This window comes from Mugil cephalus, chromosome 23 (assembly GCF_022458985.1).
Source record: "Mugil cephalus isolate CIBA_MC_2020 chromosome 23, CIBA_Mcephalus_1.1, whole genome shotgun sequence".
Taxonomy (NCBI): Eukaryota; Metazoa; Chordata; class Actinopteri; order Mugiliformes; family Mugilidae; genus Mugil; species Mugil cephalus.
The window spans coordinates 13083447-13101336 of record NC_061792.1 but is presented as its reverse complement, the minus strand read 5'-3'; the positions used below and the strand labels follow the sequence as shown (position 1 = coordinate 13101336).

Sequence of the window (17890 nt, the reverse complement as noted above, 5' to 3'; positions counted from 1 at the left end):
AAGCGGGGCAGACGTCAGGACTAAGGGTGGTTAGAAGCCAGGCGAGTTACCCTGCCTACAGCTTGAGTAGTGCTATCATTGAATTCGGTTGGAGTAATACTCCGCAGACGTGAAGCCATAACCCTATAGTAAACGGAGAAGCTGTTATACCTGTTCCGGGATCTAACAAGTCGTACAACGTTTGGCTAATACACACAATTTATGCGATTTCACATAATTTACCTTAAAAATAGTATCAGTGTTATTCATTTGGTAGAATATTGCTATTTACAATTAAATTATGTAATAAAATAAATTTGATCAACATACCTTTATTTACTTTTCTTGCATAAAAACACATACATTGCACTAAGCACTGCACAAAAATCCTCATTATTTTCTTTATAATTATTTTCTCATAATCACAAATACTTAACTATTTGCTTCATCTGCTCCACTTAAGTTACTCCATTTATTCAAGTGATACAATGTTTTGTTTCATTTCATTTACAGTTATTTATGTTTCTTGTGTCCATTCATGTATGATTATTTTGTGTGTTTTGTTGTACACGTTTGAAATAAACTAACTCACTTAATCATCGTCCTTGTGAGGGACCGAGCTGCAAAACATGAGGAGTCACAGGTAGATTTTTAAAAACAATTCACAAAATACAAATAAGTTCTGGGCCCATACAAGAGGTCAAATAACAAAACTGAACTCAGGCTATAATAATAAAGCAACTTGACAAACCAACTGCCCTAACAAAACTCCACTGACCTAATGAACAGAGAACAGAGGGGACTTATATAGTAGCTGATCAGGCCAAGTACACACAAAGGGAACAACATAAAACACTAACACATTAACTAACAAAAGAAACAACACAGGACAGTTCGTCTACCAGTCAAATAAACATCCCATTAAACCAAATCCAAAGTATTCAAACAAACCTGGGGACCGTCCTTTTGCCCACTTCTTGCCAGATGACCTGAAATTTATGTGTTGTCATTGAAGTGTTGACATGGTTATATGATGATACGAAGAATGAATAAGCATAATCTTAAAGCCTGACATTAAAAATATTAAACTAATGATAACAGGAAAGTATTAATCATTATAGTAAAATCATAAGAACATTTCCCACCTTTACTTTGCATGATATTTAATAACAATTATCAACAATGATAATAATATGCATTTATCCATGACTTCATATATGCCATTAGTGGAACTTTGGCTCCATCTGAAAATAATAACTGCAAAAAAATTATATTTATGTGTCTGAATAATTCAAGAGGAACTGGACTTAATTTGTTGGTTCTGTTAGAATAGATTGATTTCAGCTCTGTTGATGATGTTAAATGAGAAACATGTGGATGAAGCTCTCCTCTTGACTCCACCTCCCAGTAACATGGTCCAGTCAGAGTCTCTCTACACACAAGCTGCTGCTGATTCAACCTCTGGATCATCAGGACTCAGCTCATCCTCTCTCTGTGCAAACTCTCCCATGTTGCGAACAATGACTCACAGCTACAGAGAGAAGAAGAAAGAAGAGAGGAGGTGATTTAGTGTTTCCAGAGACTCTTTCCATCAGGTGTCAGTCAGTGATGCAGCACATCCAGTATAAAGAGCAGCAGGGACTTCAGTCCTGTTCAGAGCAGCTGTGGAGCTCAGCCAGCTTCCTTTCAGCTTCATGTTAACGTGTTGGAGCTGGAAGCTCACAGACCTGCACAGACTTTTAGCATCAAGTCTGTTTCCTCTGCACATTTCTCTCAAGTCCACAGAGGAAATAAACTGCTGAGAGTCATCAACGCTTCATTACTGCACAAACACTTTAGTGATGGATTTCCAGCTGTTCCATTTCAATAAAGAGTCTGAGTGTGTTGATGGACATCTCACGTGTTTCTGAAGCATCAGCTGACTAAGAAACATTGAAGATATCTGATGAAACTAATGACAGAGATACAGATGTGATGACTGGACCTCAGCAGAGGTTCTGCTCTGTAGAAAGACCACATGGTTACTAAATGTAATGATGGTGCTGTGATTTACAGGCTTCAGTCAGACTGATCTCAGAGCTGTGACAAAGATGAAACTGATCAGTTGTTTAGTTTTGAGGTGAGAGAACAAAGAGTCTGAGATCAGATCTGATGAATGAGGACCACTGTCTCTATTCATCTAGTAAGGCTGTCAGCTGGAATCCACATTTATTTCCTGAAAACATCAACACAACAAGCTTCAGGATGATCTGATTGTCTGACTGTTGTCTCTGTCTTTCTGTCCAGTCTGTCTCCATTCTCCTCTGACAGCATCTCTGAAGAAAACAGCAGCAGGTTTCCAGGAAACACTTTAGATTCTGTGTCTAGTACAACATTTCTGAAAGAAGAATGAACTGACTCCAACCCTCCACTCATATCAGAGTCTCCAGTCTACAGTCTGGAGTCTTCTCAAGATCAAGAAGCTTCTTCACATCTGAATAATGCAGGAAGTTTCCACTCAGGTCCAGATGTTTCAGATGGGAGGGGTTGGACTTCAGAGCTGAGACCAGATAATCACAGCTGATCTTTGACAAACTGCAGCACCTCAATCTGAATAAAAAATAAAAGATGTTAATAAAATCATTGATAATCAATCAGATGTGTTCAGGTTTTAATGTTCAGATCAACATCACTACGTCCTAATCAATGAGCTGTTTTCTAAAATGAGTAGAGTGACTTTGTCCTTGTGTTATTGTGGATCATCATCATGTCAGCCTTCTACACTTTCAACTAACACTCGTCTTTGAGATTTTAGACTAAATTTAGGACAAGAGAAGAGAAAATTTGAAAACTTGAAATCTGAAAGGAAATTAAGCTAGAACTGAAAACTAAGACTGTAAGTTCTGTGTGAATATAAATTAAGTTCAGTTTGTAATTAAACAAATCAGATCCACAATAGTAACAGACGTCCAGTGAACTGACCCCAGAGTCTCCAGTCTACAGTCTGGACTCTCCAGAAAACCACACAGATGTTTGACTCCTGAATCCAGCCGGTTGTTGTGACTCAGGTCCAGATGTTTCAGATGGGAGGGGTTGGACTTCAGAGCTGAGACCAGAGAATCACAGCTGATCTCTGACAAACTGCAGGTCCTAAATCTGAACAAAGAATAAAAGATGTTTATAAAATCACTGATAATCAATCAGATGTGTTCAGGTTTTAATGTTCAGATCAACATTACTACGTCCTAATCAACGAGCTGTTCTCTAAAATGAGTAGAGTGACTTTGTCCTTGTGTTATTGTGGATCATCATCATGTCAGCCTTCTACACACATCATCCAACCATCAACACAACATTGAGACAACTATTCATATCAACACACATCAATAACATGCTGCTGACCTCAGTCAAGTCTCTCATTACAGGATCAATATCAAATCACACATGTTGAAAACAAACTGTTCATTAGTTCATTGGTTCCATGACCTTCTTCTTCCTGTATTTGGTATCTCAGTTGGTTGCTGTCGTTAAAATGTTAAAGGACAAGTTCATATTTTCAAGTCTGTCTTCAAACAACAGTCACATGTCAGATGAACATTACAGAGTTCTTAGAATTCCTACTGTCCACGCTGACTGTAAAGTGGTCTCTTCCTAACAAAACTACACTGGAAGAAATGACTTGATGAGTTTCTCCACAGACAGTATGAACAGAAAGAATGATTCCTGACTCCAATAACTCTTTAAATGTACATGTGAACACTAGACTGGTCCTGATTTGAGATCAGACCGACCACCGATGACTGAGGAGACACCTGCTGATATTAACATGATGCTCCTTCATTTAAACCAACTGTTGCTGGTACATTTTCTATCTGTCAATCCTGACAAGAGAACTGTTTAATGAGATAAAAACATCCAGTGAACTGACCCCAGAGTCTCCAGTCTACAGTCTGGACTCTCCAGAAAACCACACAGATGTTTCACTCCTGAATCCTGCAGGTTGTTGAGACTAAGCTCCAGATGTTTCAGATGGGAGGGGTTGGACTTCAGAGCTGAGACCAGATAATCACAGCTGATCTCTGACAACCTGCAGCGACTCAATCTGAATAAAGAATAAAAGATGTTAATAAAATCAGTGATAATCAATCAGATGTGTTCAGGTTTTAATGTTCAGATCAACATTACTACGTCCTAATCAATGAGCTGTTCTCTAAAATGAGTAGAGTGACTTTGTCCTTGTGTTATTGTGGATCAGGACCAATTCTGACACGATAAAAACTAAATAATTCAATAAATAAATACCTAAATATATATCTAAATATAAATAATGAAATACGTAAATAAATGACCTGAATGCAATTTATTTATGTATTTATCCATTTATTTATTTATTGATGCACCACTTCACATGCACCACAACATTTTCTTCAGATGAGGGGGGCTGTCCACACTGAAAAAAAAGAACTGAATAGTACTGTTTCTTTGTATGCGTGAGAAGATGTGATACACTACAAACATCATGTACCTGGACACGGACTCCAAATACTCCATTACTGTTAATTCTACTGTATGCATGCAAAGTATGAAAGTACTAGTTGTCAACGTCACTAATCATCCTGTATGTCACATATCTGACGTTTCCAGCAAAGATAAGAGCAGGAAAATAGTTTGAGAATCCTGTGAGTTCTGGTCACATTAATTCCTTTTAAACAGGTGAGGTGGAGCCGTGTGGCAGACAGACACGGTCAAGCAATGTAGCACTTCCTCCAAATATCTGAGGGTGGACGCTTGAGCTGGTGTACCATGCTAAATGCAACAAGTTATCAGACAGGGTCCACTGCAAAAGGTAAATAGTCCTGACTGACACTGTTACTTTCTGCCACATCAGCTAAGTGCCTCGGCTCCAGCCTGCCGTTGCTGCGCTATTTCAAATCAAGCTACCTGGCTGCTGTGAAAAGGCATGTGCAGTCTATCCGTGCACTCATGTGTGGACAGCCCCCCTCATCTGAATAACACTTTGTTGTGCACCAAGAAATAAATAGTATTTATGACATATATTTAGGTATTTATTTATTTAATTCATTATTTATGGCAGGTATTTATTTATTTATTGATGTTTTTATTGTGGTCGACACAACATTCAGACAATTATTCATGTCAACACACATCAATAACATGCTGCATGGATCTGGATGTGTATGTTTGTGTGTTGTCTGGATGTAGTTCTGACTGTTTATCAATTAGAAATATTATGTCTAAAAGCAAACAGATTTTTTTTTAACTTTTTTTAATTACACATTTCTCTTGCAGAAACAAACACGTGTTTGAGATTTCAGACTAAATTTAAAAAAAGAAAAGAAAAATTTGAAAACATGAAATCTGAAAGGAAATGAAGCTAGAACTGAAAACTAAGACTTTAAATTATGTATGAACATAAATTAAGTTCAGTTTGTAATGAAACAAATCAGATCCACAATAGTAACAGACATCCAGTGAACTGACCCCAAAGTCTCCAGTCTACAGTCTGGACTCTCCAGAAAACCACACAGATGTTTCACTCCTGAATCCTCAAGGTTGTTTTTACTCAGCTCCAGATGTTTCAGATGGGAGGGGTTGGACTTCAGAGCTGAGACCAGAGAATCACAGCTGATCTCTGAAAACCTGCAGCGACTCAATCTGAATAAAGAATAAAAGATGTTAATAAAATCACTGATAATCAATCAAATGTGTTCAGGTTTTAATGTTCAGATCAACATTACTACGTCCTAATCAATGAGCTGTTCTCTAAAATGAGTAGAGTGACTTTGTCCTTGTGTTATTGTGGATCAGGACCAATTCTGACACGATAAAAACTAAATAATTCAATAAATAAATACCTAAATATATATCTAAATATAAATAATGAAATACGTAAATAAATGACCTGAATGCAATTTATTTATGTATTTATCCATTTATTTATGTATTGATGCACCACTTCACATGCACCACAACATTTTCTTCAGATGAGGGGGGCTCTCCACACTGAAAAAAAAGAAGTGAATAGTACTGTTTCTTTGTATGCGTGAGAAGATGTGATACACTACAAACATCATGTACCTGGACACGGACTCCAAATACTCCATTACTGTTAATTCTACTGTATGCATGCAAAGTATGAAAGTACTAGTTGTCAACGTCACTAATCATCCTGTATGTCACATATCTGACGTTTCCAGCAAAGATAAGAGCAGGAAAATAGTTTGAGAATCCTGTGAGTTCTGGTCACATTAATTCCTTTTAAACAGGTGAGGTGGAGCCGTGTGGCAGACAGACACGGTCAAGCAATGTAGCACTTCCTCCAAATATCTGAGGGTGTACGCTTGAGCTGGTGTACCATGCTAAATGCAACAAGTTATCAGACAGGGTCCACTGCAAAAGGTAAATAGTCCTGACTGACACTGTTACTTTCTGCCACATCAGCTAAGTGCCTCGGCTCCAGCCTGCCGTTGCTGCGCTATTTCAAATCAAGCTACCTGGCTGCTGTGAAAAGGCATGTGCAGTCTATCCGTGCACTCATGTGTGGACAGCCCCCCTCATCTCAATAACACTTTGTTGTGCACCAAGAAATAAATAGTATTTATGACATATATTTAGGTATTTATTTATTTAATTCATTATTTATGGCAGGTATTTATTTATTTATTTATGTTTTTATTGTGGTCGACACAACATTCAGACAATTATTCATGTCAACACACATCAATAACATGCTGCATGGATCTGGATGTGTATGTTTGTGTGTTGTCTGGATGTAGTTCTGACTGTTTATCAATTACACATTATTTCTGATGTCTAAATGTTCTTTTACTTTTTTTACTTACACATTTTTCTTGCAAACGAAAAAAAAACACGTGTTTGAGATTTCAGACTAAATTTAGGAAAAGAAAAGAGAAAATTTGAAAACTTGAAAACTGAAAGAAAATGAAGCTAGAACTGAAAACTAAGACTTTAAGTTCTATATGAACATAAATTGAGTTCAGTTTGTAATGAAACAAATCAGATCCACGATAGTAACAGACATCCAGTGAACTGACCCCAGAGTCTCCAGTCTACAGTCTGGACTCTCCAGAAAACCACGCAGATGTTTCACTCCTGCATCCAGCAGGTTGTTGTTGTAACTGAAGTCCAGGTGTTTCAGATGGGAGGGGTTGGACTTCAGAGCTGAGACCAGAGAATCACAGCTGATCTCTGACAACATGCAGCTCCTCAATCTGAACAAAGAATAAAAGATGTTAATAAAATCATTGATAATCAATCAGATGTGTTCAGGTTTTAATGTTCAGATCAACATTACTACGTCCTAATCAATGAGCTGTTCTCTAAAATGAGTAGAGTGACTTTGTCCTTGTGTTATTGTGGATCAGGACCAATTCTGACACAATAAAAAGTAAATAATTCAATAAATAAATACCTAAATATATATCTAAATATAAATAATTAAATACGTAAATAAATGACCTAAATGCAATTTATTTATGTATTTATCCATTTATTTATGTATTGATGCACCACTTCACATGCACCACAACATTTTCTCCAGATGAGGGGGGTTGTCCACGCTGAAAAAAAAGAACTGAATAGTACTGTTTCTTTGTATGCGTGAGAAGATGTGATACACTACAAACATCATGTACCTGGACACGGACTCCAAATACTCCATTACTGTTAATTCTACTGTATGCATGCAAAGTATGAAAGTACTAGTTGTCAACGTCACTAATCATCCTGTATGTCACATATCTGACGTTTCCAGCAAAGATAAGAGCAGGAAAATAGTTTGAGAATCCTGTGAGTTCTGGTCACATTAATTCCTTTTAAACAGGTGAGGTGGAGCCGTGTGGCAGACAGACACGGTCAAGCAATGTAGCACTTCCTCCAAATATCTGAGGGTGGACGCTTGAGCTGGTGTACCATGCTAAATGCAACAAGTTATCAGACAGGGTCCACTGCAAAAGGTAAATAGTCCTGACTGACACTGTTACTTTCTGCCACATCAGCTAAGTGCCTCGGCTCCAGCCTGCCGTTGCTGCGCTATTTCAAATCAAGCTACCTGGCTGCTGTGAAAAGGCATGTGCAGTCTATCCGTGCACTCATGTGTGGACAGCCCCCCTCATCTGAATAACACTTTGTTGTGCACCAAGAAATAAATAGTATTTATGACATATATTTAGGTATTGATTTATTTAATTCATTATTTATAGCAGGTATTTATTTGTTTATTTATGTTTTTATTGTGGTCGACACAACATTCAGACAAACATTCATGTCAACACACATCAAGAACATGCTGCATGGATCTGGATGTGTGTGTTTGTGTGTTGTCTGGATGTAGTTCAGACTGTTTATCAATTACAAACATTAGTTCTAACAACAAACCCTTTTTCTTTTTTTTTAACTTTTTTTACTTACACATTTTTCTTGCAAAAAAACACAAGTCTTTGAGATTTTAGACTAAATTTAGGAAAAGAAAAGAGAATATTTGAAAATTTGAACTGAAAGGAAATTAAGCTACAACTGAAAATTAAGACTTTAAATTCTATATGAACATAAATTAAGTTCAGTTTGTAATTAAACAAATCAGATCAACAATAGTAACAGACATCCAGTGAACTGACCCCAGAGTCTCCACTCTACAGTCTGGACTCTCCAGAAAACCACACAGATGTTTCACTCCTGAATCCATCAGGTCGTAGTTGTAACTCAGGTCCAGATGTTTCAGATGGGAGGGGTTGGACTTCAGAGCTGAGACCAGAGAATCACAGCTGATCTCAGACAAACTGCAGTCCTTCAATCTGAATAAAGAATAAAAGATGTTAATAAAATCATTGATAATCAATCAGATGTGTTCAGGTTTTAATGTTCAGATCAACATTACTACGTCCTAATCAATGAGCTGTTCTCTAAAATGAGTAGAGTGACTTTGTCCTTGTGTTATTGTGGATCATCATCATGTCAGCCTTCTACACACATCATCCAAACATCAACACAACATTCAGACAACTATTAATGTCAACACACATCAATAACATGCTGCTGACCTCAGTCAAGTCTCTCATTACAGGATCAATATCAAATCACACATGTTGAAAACAAACTGTTCATTAGTTCATTGGTTCCATGACCTTCTTCTTCCTGTATTTGGTATCTCAGTAGGTTGGTGTCGTTAAAATGTTAAAGGACAAGTTCATATTTTCAAGTCTGTCTTCAAACAACAGTCACGTGTCATATGAACATTACAGAGTTCTTAGAATTCCTACTGTCCACACTGGCTGTGAAGTGGTCTCTTCCTTACACAACTACACTGGAAGAAATGACTTGATGAGTTTCTCCACAGACAGTATGAACAGAAAGAATGATTCCTGACTCTAATAACTCTTTAAATGTACATGTGAACACTAGACTGGTCCTGATTTGAGATCAGACCGACCACCGATGACTGAGGAGACACCTGCTGATATTAACAACATGATGCTCCTTCATTTAAACCAACTGTTGCTGGTCCATTTTCTATCTGTCAATCCTGACAAGAGAACTGTTTAATGTGATGAAAACATTCAGTGAACTGACCTCAGAGTCTCCAGTCTACAGTTTGGACTCTTCAGTCCATCACACAGCTGCTTCACTCCTGAATCCTTCAGGTTGTTCTTACTCAGGTCCAACTCTGTCAGATGGGAGGGGTTGAACTTCAGAGCTGAGGCCACAACTTCACAGTGACTCTCTGAGAGTCCACAGCCAGAAAATCTGTCATGACACATAAATATAAAACATGTTGATATGAATGAAGACACTTTATTATTTACTTCATGCATTTTATAACAAATAATTGGACTCATCCTGTTTGACATTTTGTTTTTCACATCAGTGATTCAGCTTCTTATCTGACATGACACAATAATTCTCATCAGTTTCTCTTAAACCTGCAAACTTTTAAACTTTGTTTTCTTTTAATCTGCAAATGAATGGAGATAGATGGAGTTACATTTAGGCTTCTTCCACACAGTCTGTCAGTGTGATCTGATCTAATGTCTGACTCCACAAAGTCATCATGATTAAAATTATAAAAATGTGGAAAACATCCCTTTAAGTCAAATTGAGAACAGATACAAATGGGCAATTAATGTCAAATTACATATATTATTCAACAACTCTGATATATTGTATATGTATAAATGGAGGAAAATAAAGAAAATATTTTTTTTTAAAACAAATCTGTAATAACATACAATAGACATGTAATGTTTGCAATAAACAAGTTAAATACTGTTTAATAGAGTGATAATTTTACAGTGTGAACATTTAAAGAACTAAACTAATCTAAACTGATTTATAATGTTAATCACATCTGGACTCACTGAGCCTTTCTGCAGTTCCTCACAGCTGGAATCAGTCTCCGTCGTCCCTCCTTTGATGTGTTGAACGTCTTCAGGTGCAACTCATCCAGAACCTCCTCTGACATCTGCAGCATGTAGGCCAGAGCTGAGCAGTGGATCTCAGAGAGTTCCTTCTCTGATCTGTTCTCTGACTTCAGGAACTCTTGGATCTCCTGATGAACTGAGAGGTAGTTCATCTCCATCAGACTGTGGAAGATGTTGATGCTTCTGTCAGGAGAAATGTCAAACATGTTCATCTTCTTCAAGTTGTTGATGGCTCTCTGGATGATTTCTGGACTGATCTGTGTCTGACCCAGCAGACCTCTTAACAGTCTCTGGTTGGACTGCAGACAGACGCCATGAAGGAAGCGAACCATCAGGTCCAGGTGACCATTTTTACTCTGCAGGGATTTCTCCATGACTCTGTTCAGGAAGACATCCAGAGTTGAGTCATTGTAGTTTTGTCCCAGGAAGTTCTCCAGCACCTCTGTCTTCCTGTTGGTGTAACAGTGGATCATGTAGACTGCAGCCAGAAACTCCTGAACACTCAGATGGACGAAGCAGAACACCTTGTCCTGGTACAGTCCTCTCTCCTCTTTAAAGATCTGTGTCAACACTCCTGAGTACACTGAGGCTGCTCTGATATCGATGCCACACTCTGTCAGGTCTGATTCATAGAAGATCAAGTTTCCTTTCAGCAGCTGATCAAAAGACAGTTTTCCCAGAGACTCAACCATCTTCCTGGTCTCTGGACTCCAGTGTGGATCTGTCTCAGATCCTCCATCATACTTGACCTTCTTCACTTTGGTCTGAACCACCAGGAAGTGGATGTACATCTCAGTCAGGGTCTTGGGCAGCTCTTCTCTCTCTCTGGTTTCCAACACATCCTCCAGAACTGTAGCAGAGATCCAGCAGAAGACTGGGATGTGACACATGATGTGGAGGCTTCGTGATGTCTTGATGTGGGAGATGATGCTGCTGGCCTGCTCCTCATCTCTGAACCTCTTCCTGAAGTACTCCTCCTTCTGGGGGTCAGTGAACCCTCTGACCTCTGTCACCATGTCAACACACCAAGGAGGGATCTGATTGGCTGCTGCAGGTCGTGTGGTTATCCAGAGGTGAGCAGAGGGAAGCAGTTTCCCCCTGATGAGGTTTGTCAGCAGCACATCCACTGAGGTGGACTCTGTAACATCAGTCAGGATCTCAGTCTTGTGGAAGTCCAGAGGAAGTCGACACTCATCCAGACCGTCAAAGATGAACACAACCTGGAACTCTTCAAAGCTGCAGATTCCTGCTTCTTTGGTTTCAGTGAAGAAGTGATGAACAAGTTCCACCAAGCTGAACTTTCTCTCTTTCAACACATTCAGCTCTCTGAAAGTCAATGGAAATGTGAAGTGGATGTCCTGGTTGGCTTTGTGTTCAGCCCAGTCCAGAGTGAACTTCTGTGTTAAGACTGTTTTCCCAATGCCAGCCACTCCCTTTGTCATCACTCTTCTGATTGGTTTCCGTCTTACAGGTGAGGCTTTAAAGATGTCTTCTGGTCTGATGATTGTTTCTGGTCTGACTAGTTTCCTGGATGCTGTTTCAATCTGTCTGACCTCATGTTCATTACTGACCTCTGCAGTCTCTCCCTCTGTGATGTAGAGCTCTGTGTAGATCTCATTCAGAAGAGTTGAGTTTCCTGCTTTAGAAATCCCCTCAAACACACACTGGAACTTCTCCTTCAGACTAGATTTAAGTTCATGTTGACAAGCTGGAGCAAAATGTTCTGAACAACAAATAATATCAGTGAATATGTTTCCAACATTTAATTTTCTGAAAGAATGAGTGATTATACTGTATCTTGTTCCATATCTTGAGACGTTAGTAAATGTTTAATTAATTCATCAGCTTCGATGTTCATAGAAATACTCTTACTTCTCTCCAGACGATCAACCAGCTCCTCCTGCTTCATTCTCCTCGGGAAGTTCAGAAAACTATCTGAATGAAAATCAGACTGAAATCATGGAGACAAACATCAGATTCATGTTGGACAGACTGACAGTCCACTGGTCTACAAAGAGCAGCATAGAGATGATTGAAAGTAGTTGTTGTCCATGTACAGACCTTAAATATGGAGTCCAGCTGTGTTTGATATTGATGAACAGACTGGTCACTGAGAACATTTAAACTCTGCTGCTTCACTCTGTGAATGAATCATCAACAATTAGTTCACATCATATCAGTCCACAGAGTCCAACATGTAAATGTCCATGAAGTGATATCTGGATGTGAACAGTGAATATGATGACTCATTGTAGTTATTAATGTGATTATCATTTCTGATCCCACTGAGAATCAACAGCTTTCAGCTCTTGCTTCTTGATGTTTGGTCACTAACTGTATCTACATCTGATTTCTCACATAACTTCTGGTTCCATTTGTCTCTTGACTGAATAATGTTAATGTTGATCTTAAAACAGAGTCAGTCAGGTTCAGGTTATGGTGTCTTGTTCTTCTCACTTTCTCCTGAGATAAACACAGGATAGACTCTGCACTGGAACACACTGATATCAAGTCTATACTGATACAGACACATGTAATGATTCATCTCCACAGTCAGCTCCTGGTTTCCTCCTTCATTATAACACATTTATTCTTTAATGCTCCTGTTGGTCTTTTAATTGATGGAGACTCTCAGTGGAGGAGCTCCAGGAGAAACTTTGACATTCTTGTTTGAACTCCACCATTACTTTAAAAATCACTTTTGTTTTTTAATGTCTATCTCTGTCAGCAGGTAGCACAGTTTTATTATCATCATATCAACAGGAACAGAGAATATACCAGTTAGTATATGTACGTCTCACTGATCATCATCTGAACCAGACTGGTTGGACTAGAGATAACTTCACATATATTACATTTAATTTCTTTAATATAAACATGTCAAATAGTCAAATCCATAATCAAAGTGAAAGATGAACCAGTAACATGTTTTACCTTTGATCATCAGTGGAAACTTGTTCTTTAAACTCTATATTAAACTCTTTTGACCAGTCACTCTTGAAGGACACACAGCTGGGTTCAGGTGAGTCTGGTCTCTGATGGATCCTGAAAATAAAACAGTGATGATGAACTCACTGAAGCTCAGATATTCAGCTAAATGATGCATTAATAGCATCCAGGAGAGTCTTAAGTTTTAACATGTTCAAGTGCTTAGAGTAACGTTATCTTACCTCTCCTTAGATAAATGTTTTTGATCATTTGAACAGTCACTCCTGAAGGACACACAGCTGGGTTGTGGTTCATTCCTGTAAATAATTAAATGAAGATACTTTAACCAAACCAAATGTGATGTTCTTTCTATCATTGTATACAGGACTCAACAACATAGTGAGGAGTCATCACATCAGTGCTTTAAAAAAAAAAGAACAAATGTGAACAGAGAATAAAATATTCCTCACAACACAATCACAATCAATCCCATTTAAAACCCAGACCATATTAACAGACCATAATGAAGGAGCTGAGAGTTGAGTTATAAGTGTTCATCTCACCTCTGATCTCTGGTCTGGTTCTCATGTTCTCCACTCAGAGTGGTTTTAGAGGGAGGGACTCCCTCCTCTCTGTCCTCACACTGATCCATTCTGCTGGATTCACTTCAGCTCACACACACTTTCTACCTTCACCTGCAGAGGAAACACAAATCATTCATCTGAACATCAAATCCTTGACATTATTTCTGCTGCAAAAACATCAGCTGCTCCTCCAGTGACTGTTTTTTCTGAAACTGTAAAAGTAAAGAGCACTTACACAAGTGCCGACTCTGATACTTCATCTTTGTTTGTTTTTTTAAAGGTTTCACAGTACTTGTGTCTGGCATTAATTCAAGATTATTTTATTGTCATTTCTCTCTGTGTACGCAATTAAATATTGTTTCTCATCCATGGTTTAACTGGTAGAAGGAGGTTGAGTGAGGATGTTAATTTAGGAAGGGTGGACAGTCCACTGATCATCCCCAAAGCCTGAGGAATGGATGTTCTACAGATAATGCTTGCATGTGTTCTCCCTGTGGGGAGTAGGGAGAAGATGTGATGGGAGGGATGACGTGAGGCTTTAATGATGGAGGTGGCTTTATGGATGCAGCTCTGCTTGTATGATTCCAACAAGGAGGAACGTTGAGTGCTGATGATCTTGCTGGCCGCCTTCACAGTTCTGCTCAGCTGCTTTTATTCCTTTCAGCTGCAACTGCTAAAGCAGGAGGTGATACTGTAGGCGATGATGCTTTCCACAGTACCTCTGTCGAATGGGAGGAGATGTGAGGTGGGGGGGCCGGTTTTCTTGAGTCTGCAAAGTGAGTTTTTTTTTGATGACTGCTGTGGTGTTGGAGGATGAGGGGAGGTCACCAGGAGTGTGGACACCAAGGTATTTCACATACTCGCCCTCTCCACAGCCGTTCCGTCAGTCAATAATCTAATAATAAACAGGGACTACGGATGGAAATGAGCATTTCTGCTGTAATCCAGCATGTATACATTGATGAATGTTTGTTCATTAACTGCACTGTCCCTTTCAAATAAACAGAAGAAGAAAAAGGGAGAAAGTAGATGTGGCCCAAACACCACAGAGCAGAAACAAACAGTAACATGACAGAAGTTGATAAAGATAAGTCCAAAGAGCTGAGCCATAAACTGAGAGTGGACACTAACCACTGTGACCAGTCTGTGAAATCTATGGAGCCAGAACACCGACTTTAAAAACAATATTTGGCATTGAAGCGGAGTGACGCCCATTCACCTGGATTAATACACTCACACACAGACACAAAATGGTGGATAGATTTATAGTTGCCTCCTTCGTTTTCTTTCTGCAGGTTAAAAAGGACTTGGAGTCAGCCAGGGCCAGACATGCATGTGTGGTGTCACCTGGTCGCATCAAGAAGGATCGATGAGGTCGGCCTAATAAGGGCTGGACTGCTCTTTCACTCTATTACTATGTGCCCTATTGTTGACTTAGCTCCTCTACTGGGACACCCTTACCCTCCTGGACTCTCCCATTTTCCCCAGAGATCTACACAGAACCCCCCTGGACTCCACCAGGTCCTACCAGCACCACATGCCTCTCTTCCTCTGTCCATCCTTCCACATCTTCTCTGTCCTTTGTTCTCCCCCTCTATTCCCTGCCCTCCCTGCCACACGAGGTCACTCCACTCCACAAAGATCAACACACTCGCTCCCAGGGAGGGACTCTCTCAAAAACTGCCAGACCGGGCAGCTACAAGATGGAAGCACCAGACGACAAAAGCTTTGATGGAAGGAGAAGAGTTCCCCGGTTTTACGTTTTTTTTTTCTTCTGCATTTCTGCTTCTGGAAGCAGAAGTTTCATGCAACCCAGTGCTCTTCATACTTCAGACTCAAACTCTGACAAAAGGAATCTAAAGGACAGCAACAGAAACGAGGTGTCTATAAAAACAGATGTACACAATGACGAGCAATTACCCATCAAAACAAATCTTCATCCTCCTGCATGCTTTGCCATGACCCACATCAGCTCCACAAGTGTCCACATCTGATGAATCAGTCATTAGAGGACAGAAGGGCATAAGACAAGGATGATAAACTGTTGCCTGAAACAAGACCATGTGGCAAAGGACTGTCAACACTGACTCAGATGTGACGCCTGCATGAAGAAGCCTCCAACTATTCAACTACAGCAAACAGACAACCGACAGGAAAAATGATGTGAGCACGGCAAATGCAACACAAACTAACACATCAGAGACAAAAACTGTGCGGCCATGTCTAGTTGCAAGGGAGGGACTCTCTTCTAGTGGCTCTATGATACACAGCGAACTCCACCCGAAGCCAAGACGAACCCAAACACGATCCTCCGTGATCTCCTCCGCCTGGCGTTCCAGACACAGCAAAGACCCACAGAAACCACAACTGCTGCCTTCCCAACGAGTCCAATAAGAGCCGAGGGTTTTGACTGTGATGTCACATCACGTGTTTTTGACTAATATAGTGGCTTTCTTTGTCACTATCTTTGCATATTGGTATGAAGGTCTTGTGCCGATTTATTTAAGACATGATAACTTGTTTGAATAAACTTAGCGAAACAGTACTCGTCTACACTCCATGACACAGTCACAAAACTGCCCTGATTAAACCACCTGACTATAGGCCTAAACATACAGTCACCTAGGAGCACAAACATGCACAACACACAGAAAGAAACAAAAAATGAACAATCTGGGCCTACACAGTAGATCAGTGGTAAAAACAATGAACATTTAAAGGTTTCTGATCAGGTATTCTCTCTCGTTATGAGACCTTTGTAGAAAATAAGACATAAACAAAACAAACAGCTCAAGAGGATGAACCACAGAGATGGTTGACATGTGATCAGTGTGGTGGCTACAGGTGTAAAGGTCTTCTGATGACAGGTTTCCTGTTAATAATAATAATAATAATAATAATAATAACACCTTCAGACAGTTTTAAAATCTCCAACTGACATTAACTTGTGTAAAGAGGCAAAGTTATTTTATAAAAAACACATTAGGATGCCTTTCCTTCATAAATATTCAGTGACTGACTCCAGATCAAACAGGTCACTGATGGGATTTAGTGCTGAAACAGTGAACAGCAAGAAAACCAATGTGACATGAAGCTACAGTGATAGAAAAATAAATCCTTTCTTTTCCTCCTTTAGTGGGTCATCAAATGTCCCAATGGAGAAACTGTCCTCATGCTCATTATTAATGGGAGGACAGATTATTAGGAACAGTCCAGTGTCCAGTAGTCACCAAGCAGCAGAAACTTTAAATGTCCCATTTTCCCTGAACGCAGCAGTTCATTCTGTTCATCCTCAGTTCTGTTGCTGTAATGTTTAGTTTAGTATTTTAATATTTAATAGAATATTTTGGTCATATTAAAATACTGTGTAAACATATTTCTGTGTCATGTTGTAGAAATAAATTCAAAACATCAGTCACTGTTCAAATAACTGTGACGGAGAAAAGATGAACTACACAGAGATGATTTAATGACACAGACAATAAATATGTTTAAATTATTAAAACTGCCTCCAGTGGTCACTGTCAGTAACTACATCACATCCAGGGGAGATTCTAGGGTCAGAGCTTTATAATACATTTTATAATAACAACAGATTTTATTTAAGAAGCGCCTTTAAAGTCACCCAAGGACACTTTACAGAAAGACAGAGATGAATACAACAGTAGATAGACACAAAGAAACAGTATTCAAACATCCAAATACAGAAACATGGAATAAGCAACATTCAAGCAGTGAGTAGGAACAATAAGTGCACAACAAACTTAAAGATATGAAGGTTAATAAAGCCCTGCAACAAGAGACAACATCATTCTATTTTTTAAACCACATACTTTCTACTATTGTGCTAAGTTTGTGGGTCATCTCATCATATAGACAACTTTTAAAAAACGTTCTTATTTTAGGGGTGTTAGTACAAAAAGATGTGAATAGAGATAATATATAACACTAATAATGATAATA

General features: G+C 39.0%; 1 protein-coding gene across 1 annotated transcript in view; it reads right to left on the bottom strand.

Moving 5' to 3' along the window:
• Nucleotides 1-295: 295 nt before the first annotated feature.
• Nucleotides 296-17890, bottom strand: part of LOC125001227 (NACHT, LRR and PYD domains-containing protein 14-like) — a 57292-nt gene continuing 39697 nt past the window's right edge. Inside the window, exons 8-11 of the mRNA XM_047577148.1 lie at nt 5461-5634; nt 3887-4060; nt 2384-2568; nt 296-1510 (exon numbers count right to left, since the gene is read on the bottom strand). Of these exons, the coding sequence (XP_047433104.1) occupies nt 2391-2568; nt 3887-4060; nt 5461-5634 (526 nt within the window). The 3' untranslated portion in view covers nt 296-1510; nt 2384-2390. The remainder of the gene's footprint in view (nt 1511-2383; nt 2569-3886; nt 4061-5460; nt 5635-17890) is intronic.